Below are 16,502 nucleotides of genomic sequence, written 5' to 3'. Positions count from 1 at the left end.
AAGTAGCCTCTCTTTCTCATTAGGATTGATGGTGATTTCTAGAATGTCTGAAAGGGTGTTGCTTTCATATTATCCTGATACTTCTTGGTGTCTCTCTTTCCTCCCTCGCTGTCCTCTCTCTCAGGGCTCTCTTTCTAGGCCTGTCCTCGAACCCTCATGTCAATGATCTTCACCTGGATATCAGTGGCTGTGAGGTACCTGACTCTGTCTCACCATGTCCCTGTCTCTCTCTCTGTCTGTCTCGCTGTGCCTGTCTGTCAGTTTCTCTGTGCCCGCTGTGTCTGTCTGCCTATGTGTGTGGCTGTGTCTGTCTGTCTCTGTGTGACCCTGTGTCTGCCTGCTTGTCTGTCTCTCTGTGTGCCACTGTGTCTGTCTGCCTGCTTGTCTGTCTCTCTGTGTGCTGCTGTGCCTGCCTGCCTGCCTGCCTGCCTGTCTCTCTTTGAGCCGCTGTGTCTGTCTGCCTGCCGGTCTGTCTCTCTGTGTGCCGATGTGTCTGTCTTTCTGTTTCTCTGTGTGACCCTGTGTCTCTCTGCGTGCCTGCCTATTTGTGACCCTGTGTCTGCCTGTCTGTCCATCTCTCTGTGTGCCACTGTCTGCCTGCCTGCCTGCCTGCCGGCCTGCCTGCCTGTCTGTCTCTCTGTGTGCCGCTGTGTCTGTCTGTCTGTCACTGTACCTACTGTGTCACAAGGTCCTAACTGCAACAATGTGTGTACATGTGTGAGCGTGTGTTGCATGTGTATACACATGTGTGTGTTGTCTGAGTCTTTCCTCACAATCATCAGAGGGAATGTGTGTTATTCTGCCCCTCTCCATCATTCTCTCTCTTTTCTCTCGTCTCTCTTCCTCCTTCTCTATCTCTCCCCCTCTGTTCCCTGTCTCTCTCTCTCTCCTCTCTCTCTCCCCTCTGTTCCCTCTCTCTCTCTCTCCCCCTCTGTTCCCTGTTTCTCTCCCTCCTCTCTCTCCCCCTCTGTTCCCTGTCTCTCTATCCCCCTCTGTTCCCTGTCTCTCTCTCCCCCTCTGTTCCCTCTCTCTCTCTCTCTCTCTCTCTCTCTCTCTCTCTCTCTCTCTCCACCCTCTATTCCTCACCTCTCTCTCTCAGCTCAGGTCTGCAGGAGCCTCAGTCATCCAGGAGCTGTTTCCCAGAGTCTCTTCAGTCGGCACCCTGGACATCTCCGACAACGGTGAGACCATCGTCTTCATCATCATGTTCCTGTCTGTCATGGGGACCCCTCAGACAAAAGACAACGAAAATAACTCGATGACGAGGTCACTGACGATGCGCAGTGGAGTGGTGTGGAGCACCAAGGGGTCCCGGGTTCGAATCTGGACTGGGGCATCTGTCTGGGTGGAGTCTGCATGTTCCTCTGCCCCCCCCTGTTCCTGAAGAGCAGCAGTGGGCTTCTCTGTGGGGGTACACATTGAGGAACCTCTCTGCAGGGGAGTGGGGGTGTCCTGACCTCTCTGGGTGGGGTTCCCTGTGGGGGTGAAGACTGAGGCTCCTGTCTGCAGGGGTGTGGGGGTGTCCTGACCTCTCTGGGTGGGGTTCTCTGTGGGGGTGAAGACTGAGGCTCCTGTCTGCAGGAGGGTGGGGGTGTCCTGACCTCTGGGTGGGGTTCTCTGTGGGGGTGAAGACTGAGGCTCCTGTCTGCAGGGGGTGGGGGAGTCCTGACCTCTTGACCTGAGTGCAGCAGATGGGTAACTGTCTCTGTGAATCTGTCGACTGGCCAGGGCTGGACCTGGACCTGCTGACGGTGATCCCGGCCCTGTCCAGGCACCCCTCCCTCAAGCACCTGCTGATCGGCAAGAACTTCAACATCAAGAACAGGTCTGTGGCTGGGGCCCTGTGTGCCTGGCTGTGAGGGGGTGTGTCTGTCTGTGTGAGCCTGGCTGCAAGGGGGCGTGGCTCTGCGTGTGAGCCTGGCTGTGAAGGGGTTTGTCTGTGTGAGCCTGGCTGTGAGGGGTGTGGCTCTGTGTGTGAGCCTGGCTGTGAGGGGGCGTGGCTCTGTGTGTGAGCCTGGCTGTGAGGGGTGTGGCTCTGTGTGTGAGCCTGGCTGTGAGGGGGTTAGTGGCTCTGTGTGTGTGCCTGGCTGTGAGGGGGCGTGTCTGTGTGAGCCTGGCTGTGAGGGGGCGTGTCTGTGTGAGCCTGGCTGTGAGGGGGCGTGTCTGTGTGAGCCTGGCTGTGAGGGGGTGTGTCTGTGTGTGAGCCTGGCTGTGAGGGGGTGTGTCTGTGTGTGTGCCTGGCTGTGAGGGGGCATGTCTGTGTGGGCCTGGCTGTGAGGGGGTGTGTCTGTGTGAGCCTGGCTGTGAGGGGTGTGGCTCTGTGTGTGAGCCTGGCTGTGAGGGGTGTGGCTCTGTGTGTGAGCCTGGCTGTGAGGGGTGTGGCTCTGTGTGTGGGCCTGGCTGTGAGGGGGTGTGTCTGTGTGTGAGCCTGGCTGTGAGGGGGCATGTCTGTGTGAGCCTGGCTGTGAGGGGGCGTGTCTGTGTGTGTGCCTGGCTGTGAGGGGGCGTGTCTGTGTGAGCCTGGCTGTGAGGGGGCGTGTCTGTGTGAGCCTGGCTGTGAGGGGGTGTGTCTGTGTGTGAGCCTGGCTGTGAGGGGGTGTGTCTGTGTGTGTGCCTGGCTGTGAGGGGGCATGTCTGTGTGGGCCTGGCTGTGAGGGGGTGTGTCTGTGTGAGCCTGGCTGTGAGGGGTGTGGCTCTGTGTGTGAGCCTGGCTGTGAGGGGGCGTGGCTCTGTGTGTAAGCCTGGCTGTGAGGGGGTTAGTGGCTCTGTGTGTGAGCCTGGCTGTGAGGGGTGTGGCTCTGTGTGTGGGCCTGGCTGTGAGGGGGCGTGGCTCTGTATAATCAGTGTGACTGGGTGTAAGTCTGACTCTGTTGTTCTCACAGGGCTCTGGATGAAATTTTGCAGAAGCTTGTGCAGTTGATACAGGAAGAAGAATGTGTGAGTAACCATTTAATTTTTAATTACTGTAGTGTCCAGTCAGTCAGTGTGTCTGTATGAACCCCTCTCTCTCAGTGCAGTGTTAATGTACTGGAGTGTCCAGTCAGTCAGTGTGTCTGTATGAACCCCTCTCTCTCAGTGCAGTGTTAATGTACTGGAGTGTCCAGTCAGTCAGTGTGTCTGTATGAACCCCTCTCTCTCAGTGCAGTGTTAATGTACTGGAGTGTCCAGTCAGTGTGTCTGTATTGACCCCTCTCTCTCAGTGCAGTGTTAATGTACTGGAGTGTCCAGTCAGTCAGTGTGTCTGTATGAACCCCTCTCTCTCAGTGCAGTGTTAATGTACTGGAGTGTCCAGTCAGTCAGTGTGTCTGTATGAACCCCTCTCTCTCAGTGCAGTGTTAATGTACTGGAGTGTCCAGTCAGTCAGTGTGTCTGTATGAACCCCTCTCTCTCAGTGCAGTGTTAATGTACTGGAGTGTCCAGTCAGTCAGTGTGTCTGTATGAACCCCTCTCTCTCAGTGCAGTGTTAATGTACTGGAGTGTCCAGTCAGTCAGTGTGTCTGTATGAACCCCTCTCTCTCAGTGCAGTGTTAATGTACTGGAGTGTCCAGTCAGTGTGTCTGTATTAACCCCTCTCTCTCTCTCAGTCCCTGCAGTCCCTCTCTCTCACCGATTCCCGGCTGCGCTCACGGTGTGCTGTGCTGGTAAACGCACTGGGCAGCAACGCCTGTCTGAAGAAGGTGGACCTGAGTGGAAACGGCATGGAAGACATTGGGGCCAAGATGCTGAGCAAGGCCCTGCAGATCAACACCACTCTGAGGTCAGGGCACTGCTGCTCTGAGAGAGAGAGAGACAGGGCACTGCTGCTCTGAGAGAGAGAGAGACAGGGCACTGCTGCTCTGAGAGAGAGAGAGAGAGAGACAGGGCACTGCTGCTCTGAGAAAGTGAGAGACAGGGCACTGCTGCTCTGAGAGAGAGAGAGACAGGGCACTGCTGCTCTGAGAGAGAGAGAGACAATGCACTGCTGCTCTGCGAGAGAGAGACAGGGCACTGCTGCTCTGAGATAGAGAGAGAGACAGGGCACTGCTGCTCTGAGAGAGAGAGAGACAGGGCACTGCTGCTCTGCGAGAGAGAGACAGGGGACTGCTGCTCTGCGAGAGAGAGAGAGAGAGAGAGAGAGAGACAGGGCACTGCTGCTCTGAGAGAGAGAGAGAGACAGGGCACTGCTGCTCTGAGAGAGAGAGAGAGACAGGGCACTGCTGCTCTGAGAGAGAGAGAGACAGGGCACTGCTGCTCTGAGATAGAGAGAGAGAGAGACAGGGCACTGCTGCTCTGAGAGAGAGAGAGACAGGGCACTGCTGCTCTGCGAGAGAGAGACAGGGCACTGCTGCTCTGAGAGAGAGAGAGAGACAGGGCACTGCTGCTCTGAGAGAGAGAGAGAGAGAGAGAGAGACAGGGCACTGCTGCTCTGAGAGAGAGAGAGAGACAGGGCACTGCTGCTCTGAGAGAGAGAGAGACAGGGCACTGCTGCTCTGAGAGAGAGAGAGAGAGAGAGACAGGGCACTGCTGCTCTGAGAGAGAGACAGGGCACTGCTGCTCTGAGAGAGAGAGAGAGACAGGGCACTGCTGCTCTGAGAGAGAGAGAGAGACAGGGCACTGCTGCTCTGAGAGAGAGACAGGGCACTGCTGCTCTGAGAGAGAGAGAGAGGCAGGGCACTGCTGCTCCGAGAGAGAGAGAGACAGGGCACTGCTGCTCTGAGTGAGAGAGAGAGACAGGGCACTGCTGCTCTGAGAGAGAGAGAGACAGGGCACTGCTGCTCTGAGAGAGAGAGAGAGAGAGAGAGAGAGACAGGGCACTGCTGCTCTGAGAGAGAGAGAGAGACAGGGCACTGCTGCTCTGAGAGAGAGAGAGACAGGGCACTGCTGCTCTGGGAGGGAGAGAGAGAGAGACAGGAGGGAGAGTAGTCTGTCCCAGTCACACTATGCTGGTGTCAGTGTCTCCCAGTCAGTCTCCGGCGTTCTTTCAGGATATGAATGTTCTGTATCAGCAGGAAACGAGGAGAGCGCTGGGCCTGTATTAACCCCTCTGTCTCTCTGCCTGTTTGTCTCACTCAGGAGCGTATCGTGGGATCGGAATAATACTTCTGCTGTGGGATTCCATGACATTGCCCGAGCCCTGGAGCAGTGAGTGATGAAGTGAGAGGGTAGTGGTGGTGGGCAAGGGGGGGTGTGGCCAGTTTATTGGGAACAGCTGGGGTAACAGAGGGGGGTATTCAGAGTCACCAGAGACACCAGGCGCAGTCCCTCCCCGTCGACCCGCAGTTCAGTGATCAGCAGGACTGACAGAATCGCACGATCACTAGGGCTGTCTCTCATCTCCCCTGCTGCCCGCTTGACCGACTCCCCCACACAGTGTCCTCTCTCCTGCCTCTGGGGGTTTCCTGTTCATCTCTTCCATTCCTCCTCCCCCTCTCTCCTGTCTCTCCTCCTCTCTCCTCCATCCTCTCTCCTCCCTGGTATCACTCTCTCTGCCCCCTTCCCTCCTGTCTCCTCTCTCTCCTCCTCTCACCTCTAGCTCATGTGTCACAGCTCTGCCAGAGCAGTAGACAGATCACCATCACTCCCCTCTCCTCTCTCTCCTCTCTCTCCTCTCTCTCCTCTCTCTTCTCCTCTCTCTTCTCCTCTCTCCTCTGGCTCATGCATCACAGCTCTGCCAGAGCAGTAGACAGATCCCCATCGCCGCCATGAGAGGGGCCCACTCTGTGTCTCCCTGTGGGGGGGGGGCAGGGGTGTCTAATCCCAGGGTGTTTCTTCTCTCCCAGTAACTTCACCCTGCAGTACATGCCCCTGCCCCTCAGCGACATCACCCAGGCGTACCGCAGCGCCCCCGACAGGACGGAGCAGGCACTGACCAAGGTGAGGGGCTGGTGCCGACAAGAGGACATCGCTGCGTCGTGAGATCCAGCAGGGCGGCCGGGTTCGAGCCTGGTCCTGGGGTGCTGTCTGTGTGGAGTTTGCATGCTCTCCCTGGCCTCATGCGGGTTTCCTCCTGGTGCTCTGGCTTCCCCCTACAGTCCAGAGACAGGCCGCTGGGCCAGCTGGCCACTGGGAGGACTGGTCCTGCTGTGGGTGTGTGTTTCACGTGGGAGTGGGAGAGTGTCTGTCTGCCTCGGCCCTGTGATGCACTGGCGTCCTCTCCGAGGCGGGGTACACCTCTCCAGGGTGCACCCCACCTTGTGCGCATTGCGTGCTGGGTTAGACTCCACCCCCCAAGACCCTGAGCTGGATGAAGGTTAATAAAAAGGATGGCGTGATGGATACAGTAAACCCTCGGATTAATGGATAGATGGGAGGGAAGGGATGTGTTTTAAATCACAAATGACATTTTTTTCTGTGGAAAAACACACTGCACCCCCACACACACTTCCTCACACATGCACATGAACACACTTTTTAACACGTGCACAAACTCTCTCTCTCTCACGTGCACACACACGCTCTCTCACGTGCACACACTCATTCCCTCTCTCTCACGTGCTCACACTCTCTCTCTCTCACGTGCACACACTCATTCCCTCTCTCTCACGTGCACACACTCACGCCCTCTTTCACATGTGTACACTCATTCCCTCTCTCTCACGTGCACACACATGCTCTCTCACGTGCACACACATGCTCTCTCACATGCACACACTCATGCCCTCTCTCTCACGTGCACACACACGCTCTCTCACGTGCACACACTCACGCCCTCTTTCACATGTGTACACTCATTCCCTCTCTCTCACGTGCACACACTCATGCCCTCTCTCACACGTGCACACACTCATGCCCTCTCTCACACGTGCACACACTCATGCACTTTCTCTCACGTGCACACACTCATGCCCTCTTTCACACGTGCACACACTCATGCCCTCTCTCACACGTGCACACACTCATGCCCTCTCTCTCACGTGCACACACTCATGCCCTCTCTCTCACGTGCACACACTCATGCCCTCTCTCACACGTGCACACACTCATGCCCTCTCTCACATGTGCACACACTCATGCCCTCTCTCACACGTGCTCACACTCATGCCCTCTCTCTCACGTGCACACACTCATGCCCTCTCTCTCACGTGCACACACTCATGCCCTCTCTCTCACGTGCACACACTCATGCACTTTCTCTCACGTGCACACACTCATGCACTTTCTCTCACGTGCACACACTCATGCCCTCTCTCACACGTGCACACACTCATGCCCTCTCTCACACGTGCACACACTCATGCCCTCTCTCTCACGTGCACACACTCATGCCCTCTCTCACACGTGCTCACACTCATGCCCTCTCTCTCACGTGCACACACTCATGCCCTCTTTCACACGTGCACACACTCATGCCCTCTTTCACACGTGCACACACTCATGCCCTCTCTCACACGTGCACACACTCATGCACTTTCTCTCACGTGCACATACTCACACCCTCTTTCACATGTGCACACACACGCACTCTCTCACACACGTGCACTCAGACACTCTCCCTCACACGCGCGCATGCGCACGCACACACCAGTTAGCCTGACCAATATGTCTTTGGGGGCCAGAAGAAGCCGGAGCCTCTGGTGGAATACCACCTGGATGCAGGGAGAAACACTCAGGCCACACGGGAACCCCGGACCAGTGTGTGCTGTTGTGCTGCCGCAGACAGTCGTAGACGGGTGTTGTGAGGACAGCTGACCGCTCCCCTCTGCCCTCTCCCTCAGATCCAGCGGGCCCTGCTGAGGAACAACCAGACGCAGTGCTTCTCGCAGAGACAGGCTCTCCGGCTGCACCAGGGCCTGGTCACCAGCACGGCCGAGCAAGTAAACACCCGGCGCAGCCACAGGCCGTGTAGGAGCAGGCGCAGCGCTGTCACTGTTTAACCTCTCCTACACTACCTGCGCTGTATCTCTGTATGAACCCCTCTCTCTCAGTGCAGTGTTAATGGACTGGAGTGTCCAGTCAGTCAGTGTGTCTGTATGAACCCCTCTCTCTCAGTGCAGTGTTAATGTACTGGAGTGTCCAGTCAGTGTGTCTGTATGAACCCCTCTCTCTCAGTGCAGTGTTAATGTACTGGAGTGTCCAGTCAGTCAGTGTGTCTGTATGAACCCCTCTCTCTCAGTGCAGTGTTAATGTACTGGAGTGTCCAGTCAGTGTGTCTGTATGAACCCCTCTCTCTCAGTGCAGTGTTAATGTACTGGAGTGTCCAGTCAGTCAGTGTGTCTGTATGAACCCCTCTCTCTCAGTGCAGTGTTAATGTACTGGAGTGTCCAGTCAGTCAGTGTGTCTGTATGAACCCCTCTCTCTCAGTGCAGTGTTAATGTACTGGAGTGTCCAGTCAGTCAGTGTGTCTGTATGAACCCCTCTCTCTCAGTGCAGTGTTAATGTACTGGAGTGTCCAGTCAGTCAGTGTGTCTGTATGAACCCCTCTCTCTCAGTGCAGTGTTAATGTACTGGAGTGTCCAGTCAGTCAGTGTGTCTGTATGAACCCCTCTCTCTCAGTGCAGTGTTAATGTACTGGAGTGTCCAGTCAGTCAGTGTGTCTGTATGAACCCCTCTCTCTCAGTGCAGTGTTAATGTACTGGAGTGTCCAGTCAGTCAGTGTGTCTGTATTAACCCCTCTCCTCTCTCAGGTGATGGACAGGCTGTGTGTGCGTGTTCAGCAGCAGGTGTGTGTGCTGCGAAGCTGCCCAGCTGAACCCGTTCGGGAAGACCTGCAGGGAGCGAGACAGGTCCTGAAGGAGGCCAGGAACTCCCGAGCGGTGAGCCTCTCCCTTTCTGAGCAGCTGAGCTGGTCTGAATCTCCTGCTGTGTTGATCTGTGTGTGCTGTAGGCCTGTCTGCCTCTCGGAGTGTCTGTGACGCTGATCGCTGTCTCAGGGTCTGCTTCTTCTGCCTGTTCCTGTGCCTGAGTGCGCTGGCTGTCTTCAGTTCTGCGTCTCTCTGTGTACTGAGCTTTGCCCTCTGTCTGTGAGTTATTGACCTGGTCCTCTGTATTGCTAACCCATCATCTTTCCCCAGTCACATTCACCCAGGGCTTTCGCTGAACTGGTGTACTAACGTCACTCTCCTCTCTCTGTTTTTCTGCTTCAGCTCATGTCTCTCTCTCTGTTCACGCGTTAACCCATCTCTCTCTCCTAGTGGGTCTGTGTTGTTTGTGTTAACCTGTCTCTCTCTGTCCCAGCTGTACCCCTCTCTCTGCGAGCTGGCCCATGTGCTGTGTGTGTATTACCCTGTCTCTCTCTCTCCCAGCTGTACCCCTCTCTCTGCGAGCTGGCCCATGAGCTGTGGGTGTGTTAACCTGTCTGTCTCTCTCTGTCCCAGCTGTACCCCTCTCTCTGCGAGCTGGCCCATGTGCTGTGTGTGTATTAACCTGTCTCTCTCTGTCCCAGCTGTACCCCTCTCTCTGCGAGCTGGCCCATGAGCTGTGGGTGTATTAACCTGTCTCTCTCTGTCCCAGCTGTACCCCTCTCTCTGCGAGCTGGCCCATGAGCTGTGTGTGTATTAACCTGTCTCTCTCTCCCAGCTGTACCCCTCTCTCTGCGAGCTGGCCCATGAGCTGTGTGTGTATTAACCTGTCTCTCTCTGTCCCAGCTGTACCCCTCTCTCTGCGAGCTGGCCCATGAGCTGTGTGTGTATTAACCTGTCTCTCTCTCCCAGCTGTACCCCTCTCTCTGCGAGCTGGCCCATGAGCTGTGGGTGTATTAACCTGTCTCTCTCTGTCCCAGCTGTACCCCTCTCTCTGCGAGCTGGCCCATGAGCTGTGTGTGTATTAACCTGTCTCTCTGCGAGCTGGCCCATGAGCTGTGTGTGTATTAACCTGTCTCTCTCTCTCCCAGCTGTACCCCTCTCTCTGCGAGCTGGCCCATGAGCTGTGGGTGTGTTAACCTGTCTCTCTGCGAGCTGGCCCATGAGCTGTGGGTGTATTAACCTGTCTCTCTGCGAGCTGGCCCATGAGCTGTGGGTGTATTAACCTGTCTCTCTGCGAGCTGGCCCATGAGCTGTGTGTGTATTAACCTGTCTCTCTGCGAGCTGGCCCATGAGCTGTGGGTGTATTAACCTGTCTCTCTGCGAGCTGGCCCATGAGCTGTGGGTGTATTAACCTGTCTCTCTGCGAGCTGGCCCATGAGCTGTGTGTGTATTAACCTGTCTCTCTCTGTCCCAGCTGTACCCGTCTCTCTGCGAGCTGGCCCATGAGCTGTGTGTGTATTAACCTGTCTCTCTGCGAGCTGGCCCATGAGCTGTGTGTGTATTAACCTGTCTCTCTCTCCCAGCTGTACCTCTCTCTCTGCGAGCTGGCCCATGAGCTGTGGGTGTATTAACCTGTCTCTCTGTCCCAGCTGTACCCCTCTCTCTGCGAGCTGGCCCATGAGCTGTGTGTGTATTAACCTGTCTCTCTGCGAGCTGGCCCATGAGCTGTGGGTGTGTTAACCTGTCTCTCTCTCTCCCAGCTGTACCCGTCTCTCTGCGAGCTGGCCCATGAGCTGTGTGTGTATTAACCTGTCTCTCTCTCCCAGCTGTACCTCTCTCTCTGCGAGCTGGCCCATGAGCTGTGTGTGTATTAACCTGTCTCTCTCTCCCAGCTGTACCTGTCTCTCTGCGAGCTGGCCCATGTGCTGTGTGTGTATTAACCTGTCTCTCTCTCCCAGCTGTACCCCTCTCTCTGCGAGCTGGCCCATGTGCTGTGTGTGTATTAACCTGTCTGTCTCTCCCAGCTGTACCCGTCTCTCTGCGAGCTGGCCCATGTGCTGTCGGTGGACGGCCCGGTCAGGCAGCGGCTGGACTCTCTGGCCGGCGATCTCGCCAAGGCTGCCGACAAGGAGCTGCAGGTACCGAGGAAGACGCCGGCCTCCTCCTCCTCCTCTCCCTCCTGCCGCTGCCCCCTGTGCCCCTGCTGACCGGCTGCCTCCTGCCCCCAGGTGATCGTGGACTCCATGGTGTCTCTCTGCCAGGAGCTGTGCCCCCAGTCCGCGACGCAGGCCGAGCGCCTCACCCCCCCCCTCTCCTCCGTCACCGACCGCGTCTCCATCCCTCGTTCCGCCATCCGCACCGCCCTGATGGAGCGAGCAGGACAGGACATCCACCGGGCCCTGGAGTGAGTCTGTCCAGTCAGTGTGTCTGAGTGAACCCCTCTCTCTCAGTGCAGTGTTAATGTACTGGAGTGTCCAGTCAGTGTGTCTGTATGAACCCCTCTCTCTCAGTGCAGTGTTAATGTACTGGAGTGTCCAGTCAGTGTGTCTGTATGAACCCCTCTCTCTCAGTGTAGTGTTAATGTGCTGGAGTGTCCAGTCAGTCAGTGTGTCTGTATGAACCCCTCTCTCTCAGTGCAGTGTTAATGTACTGGAGTGTCCAGTCAGTCAGTGTGTCTGTATGAACCCCTCTCTCTCAGTGCAGTGTTAATGTACTGGAGTGTCCAGTCAGTGTGTCTGTATGAACCCCTCTCTCTCAGTGCAGTGTTAATGTACTGGAGTGTCCAGTCAGTGTGTCTGTATGAACCCCTCTCTCTCAGTGCAGTGTTAATGTACTGGAGTGTCCAGTCAGTCAGTGTGTCTGTATGAACCCCTCTCTCTCAGTGCAGTGTTAATGTACTGGAGTGTCCAGTCAGTCAGTGTGTCTGTATGAACCCCTCTCTCTCAGTGCAGTGTTAATGTACTGGAGTGTCCAGTCAGTGTGTCTGTATGAACCCCTCTCTCTCAGTGCAGTGTTAATGTACTGGAGTGTCCAGTCAGTGTGTCTTTATGAACCCCTCTCTCTCAGTGCAGTGTTAATGTACTGGAGTGTCCAGTCAGTGTGTCTTTATGAACCCCTCTCTCTCAGTGCAGTGTTAATGTACTGGAGTGTCCAGTCAGTGTGTCTGTATGAACCCCTCTCTCTCAGTGCAGTGTTAATGTACTGGAGTGTCCAGTCAGTCAGTGTGTCTGTATGAACCCCTCTCTCTCAGTGCAGTGTTAATGTACTGGAGTGTCCAGTCAGTCAGTGTGTCTGTATGAACCCCTCTCTCTCAGTGTAGTGTTAATGTACTGGAGTGTCCAGTCAGTGTGTCTGTATGAACCCCTCTCTCTCAGTGCAGTGTTAATGTACTGGAGTGTCCAGTCAGTCAGTGTGTCTGTATGAACCCCTCTCTCTCAGTGCAGTGTTAATGTACTGGAGTGTCCAGTCAGTGTGTCTGTATGAACCCCTCTCTCTCAGTGCAGTGTTAATGTACTGGAGTGTCCAGTCAGTGTGTCTGTATGAACCCCTCTCTCTCAGTGCAGTGTTAATGTACTGGAGTGTCCAGTCAGTCAGTGTGTCTGTATGAACCCCTCTCTCTCAGTGCAGTGTTAATGTACTGGAGTGTCCAGTCAGTCAGTGTGTCTGTATGAACCCCTCTCTCTCAGTGCAGTGTTAATGTACTGGAGTGTCCAGTCAGTGTGTCTTTATGAACCCCTCTCTCTCAGTGCAGTGTTAATGTACTGGAGTGTCCAGTCAGTCAGTGTGTCTGTATGAACCCCTCTCTCTCAGTGCAGTGTTAATGTACTGGAGTGTCCAGTCAGTGTGTCTGTATGAACCCCTCTCTCTCAGTGCAGTGTTAATGTACTGGAGTGTCCAGTCAGTGTGTATGTATGAACCCCTCTCTCTCAGTGCAGTGTTAATGTACTGGAGTGTCCAGTCAGTCAGTGTGTCTGTATGAACCCCTCTCTCTCAGTGCAGTGTTAATGTACTGGAGTGTCCAGTCAGTCAGTGTGTCTGTATGAACCCCTCTCTCTCAGTGCAGTGTTAATGTACTGGAGTGTCCAGTCAGTCAGTGTGTCTGTATGAACCCCTCTCTCTCAGTGCAGTGTTAATGTACTGGAGTGTCCAGTCAGTCAGTGTGTCTGTATGAACCCCTCTCTCTCAGTGTAGTGTTAATGTACTGGAGTGTCCAGTCAGTGTGTCTGTATGAACCCCTCTCTCTCAGTGCAGTGTTAATGTACTGGAGTGTCCAGTCAGTCAGTGTGTCTGTATGAACCCCTCTCTCTCAGTGCAGTGTTAATGTACTGGAGTGTCCAGTCAGTGTGTCTGTATGAACCCCTCTCTCTCAGTGCAGTGTTAATGTACTGGAGTGTCCAGTCAGTGTGTCTGTATGAACCCCTCTCTCTCAGTGCAGTGTTAATGTACTGGAGTGTCCAGTCAGTCAGTGTGTCTGTATGAACCCCTCTTTCTCAGTGCAGTGTTAATGTACTGGAGTGTCCAGTCAGTCAGTGTGTCTGTATGAACCCCTCTCTCTCAGTGCAGTGTTAATGTACTGGAGTGTCCAGTCAGTGTGTCTGTATGAACCCCTCTCTCTCAGTGCAGTGTTAATGTACTGGAGTTTCCAGTCAGTCAGTGTGTCTGTATGAACCCGTCTCTCTCAGTGCAGTGTTAATGTACTGGAGTGTCCTGTCAGTGTGTCTGTATGAACCCCTCTCTCTCAGTGCAGTGTTAATGTACTGGAGTGTCCTGTCAGTGTGTCTGTATGAACCCCTCTCTCTCAGTGCAGTGTTAATGTACTGGAGTGTCCAGTCAGTCAGTGTGTCTGTATGAACCCCTCTCTCTCAGTGCAGTGTTAATGTACTGGAGTGTCCAGTCAGTCAGTGTGTCTGTATGAACCCCTCTCTCTCAGTGCAGTGTTAATGTACTGGAGTGTCCAGTCAGTGTGTCTGTACAGTATGAACCCCTCTCTCTCAGTGCAGTGTTAATGTACTGGAGTGTCCAGTCAGTCAGTGTGTCTGTATGAACCCCTCTCTCTCAGGGCAGTGTTAATGTACTGGAGTGTCCAGTCAGTCAGTGTGTCTGTATGAACCCCTCTCTCTCAGTGCAGTGTTAATGTACTGGAGTGTCCAGTCAGTCAGTGTGTCTGTATGAACCCCTCTCTCTCAGTGCAGTGTTAATGTACTGGAGTGTCCAGTCAGTCAGTGTGTCTGTATGAACCCCTCTCTCTCAGTGCAGTGTTAATGTACTGGAGTGTCCAGTCAGTCAGTGTGTCTGTATGAACCCCTCTCTCTCAGTGCAGTGTTAATGTACTGGAGTGTCCAGTCAGTCAGTGTGTCTGTATGAACCCCTCTCTCTCAGAGCAGTGTTAATGTACTGGAGTGTCCAGTCAGTCAGTGTGTCTGTATGAACCCCTCTCTCTCAGTGCAGTGTTAATGTACTGGAGTGTCCAGTCAGTCAGTGTGTCTGTATGAACCCCTCTCTCTCAGTGCAGTGTTAATGTACTGGAGTGTCCAGTCAGTGTGTCTGTATGAACCCCTCTCTCTCAGTGCAGTGTTAATGTACTGGAGTGTCCAGTCAGTCAGTGTGTCTGTATGAACCCCTCTCTCTCAGTGCAGTGTTAATGTACTGGAGTGTCCAGTCAGTGTGTCTGTATGAACCCCTCTCTCTCAGTGCAGTGTTAATGTACTGGAGTGTCCAGTCAGTGTGTCTGTATGAACCCCTCTCTCTCAGTGCAGTGTTAATGTACTGGAGTGTCCAGTCAGTGTGTCTGTATGAACCCCTCTCTCTCAGTGCAGTGTTAATGTACTGGAGTGTCCAGTCAGTGTGTCTGTATGAACCCCTCTCTCTCAGTGCAGTGTTAATGTACTGGAGTGTCCAGTCAGTCAGTGTGTCTGTATGAACCCCTCTCTCTCAGTGCAGTGTTAATGTACTGGAGTGTCCAGTCAGTCAGTGTGTCTGTATGAACCCCTCTCTCTCAGTGCAGTGTTAATGTACTGGAGTGTCCAGTCAGTCAGTGTGTCTGTATGAACCCCTCTCTCTCAGTGCAGTGTTAATGTACTGGAGTGTCCAGTCAGTGTGTCTGTATGAACCCCTCTCTCTCAGTGCAGTGTTAATGTACTGGAGTGTCCAGTCAGTCAGTGTGTCTGTATGAACCCCTCTCTCTCAGTGCAGTGTTAATGTACTGGAGTGTACAGTCAGTCAGTGTGTCTGTATGAACCCCTCTCTCTCAGTGCAGTGTTAATGTACTGGAGTGTCCAGTCAGTCAGTGTGTCTGTATGAACCCCTCTCTCCCAGTGCAGTGTTAATGTACTGGAGTGTCCAGTCAGTCAGTGTGTCTGTATGAACCCCTTTCTCTCAGTGCAGTGTTAATGTACTGGAGTGTCCAGTCAGTCAGTGTGTCTGTATGAACCCCTCTCTCTCAGTGCAGTGTTAATGTACTGGAGTGTCCAGTCAGTGTGTCTGTATGAACCCCTCTCTCTCAGTGCAGTGTTAATGTACTGGAGTGTCCAGTCAGTGTGTCTGTATGAACCCCTCTCGCTCAGTGCAGTGTTAATGTACTGGAGTGTCCAGTCAGTCAGTGTGTCTGTATGAACCCCTCTCTCTCAGTGCAGTGTTAATGTACTGGAGTGTCCAGTCAGTCAGTGTGTCTGTATGAACCCCTCTCTCTCAGTGCAGTGTTAATGTACTGGAGTGTCCAGTCAGTGTGTCTGTATGAACCCCTCTCGCTCAGTGCAGTGTTAATGTACTGGAGTGTCCAGTCAGTCAGTGTGTCTGTATGAACACCTCTCTCTCAGTGCAGTGTTAATGGACTGGAGTGTCCAGTCAGTCAGTGTGTCTGTATGAACCCCTCTCTCTCAGTGCAGTGTTAATGTACTGGAGTGTCCAGTCAGTCAGTGTGTCTGTATGAACCCCTTTCAATCAGTGAAGTGTTAATGTACTGGGGTGTCCAGTCAGTCAGTGTGTCTGTATGAACCCCTCTCTCTCAGTGCAGTGTTAATGTACTGGAGTGTCCAGTCAGTCAGTGTGTCTGTATGAACCCCTCTCTCTCAGTGCAGTGTTAATGTACTGGAGTGTCCAGTCAGTCAGTGTGTCTGTATGAACCCCTCTCTCTCAGTGCAGTGTTAATGTACTGGAGTGTCCAGTCAGTCAGTGTGTCTGTATGAACCCCTCTCTCCCAGTGCAGTGTTAATGTACTGGAGTGTCCAGTCAGTCAGTGTGTCTGTATGAACCCCTCTCTCTCAGTGCAGTGTTAATGTACTGGAGTGTCCAGTCAGTGTGTCTGTATGAACCCCTCTCTCTCAGTGCAGTGTTAATGTACTGGAGTGTCCAGTCAGTCAGTGTGTCTGTATGAACCCCTCTCTCTCAGTGCAGTGTTAATGTACTGGAGTGTCCAGTCAGTGTATCTGTATGAACCCCTCTCGCTCAGTGCAGTGTTAATGTACTGGAGTGTCCAGTCAGTCAGTGTGTCTGTATGAACCCCTCTCTCTCAGTGCAGTGTTAATGTACTGGAGTGTCCAGTCAGTGTGTCTGTATGAACCCCTCTCGCTCAGTGCAGTGTTAATGTACTGGAGTGTCCAGTCAGTCAGTGTGTCTGTATGAACCCCTCTCTCTCAGTGCAGTGTAAATGTACTGGAGTGTCCAGTCTGTGTGTCTGCATGAACCCCTCTCTCTCAGTGCAGTGTTAATGTACTGGAGTGTCCAGTCAGTCAGTGTGTCTGTATGAACCCCTCTCTCTCAGTGCAGTGTTAATGTACTGGAGTGTCCATTCAGTCAGTGTGTCTGTATGAACCCCTCTCTCTCAGTGCAGTGTTAATGTACTGG

General features: G+C 53.9%; 1 protein-coding gene across 7 annotated transcripts in view; it reads left to right on the top strand.

Annotated features, from left to right (window-relative positions):
• Positions 1–16,502, top strand: part of carmil3 (capping protein regulator and myosin 1 linker 3) — a 48,893-nt gene that overhangs the window by 19,811 nt on the left and 12,580 nt on the right. For all 7 annotated transcript variants that reach the window (XM_088634323.1, XM_088634327.1, XM_088634326.1 and 4 more), the window contains exons 17-27: positions 125–194; positions 1,100–1,181; positions 1,729–1,825; positions 2,883–2,937; positions 3,585–3,757; positions 5,053–5,121; positions 5,760–5,853; positions 7,695–7,793; positions 8,604–8,732; positions 10,685–10,798; positions 10,889–11,064. In XM_088634323.1, coding sequence (XP_088490449.1) covers positions 125–194; positions 1,100–1,181; positions 1,729–1,825; positions 2,883–2,937; positions 3,585–3,757; positions 5,053–5,121; positions 5,760–5,853; positions 7,695–7,793; positions 8,604–8,732; positions 10,685–10,798; positions 10,889–11,064 — 1,158 coding nt within the window. The remainder of the gene's footprint in view (positions 1–124; positions 195–1,099; positions 1,182–1,728; positions 1,826–2,882; positions 2,938–3,584; positions 3,758–5,052; positions 5,122–5,759; positions 5,854–7,694; positions 7,794–8,603; positions 8,733–10,684; positions 10,799–10,888; positions 11,065–16,502) is intronic.

Source organism: Lepisosteus platostomus, chromosome 6 (genome assembly GCF_059453375.1).
Source record: "Lepisosteus platostomus isolate fLepPlt1 chromosome 6, fLepPlt1.hap1, whole genome shotgun sequence".
NCBI classification, from domain to species: domain Eukaryota; kingdom Metazoa; phylum Chordata; class Actinopteri; order Semionotiformes; family Lepisosteidae; genus Lepisosteus; species Lepisosteus platostomus.
This window is presented reverse-complemented; position numbering and strand designations above follow the sequence as displayed.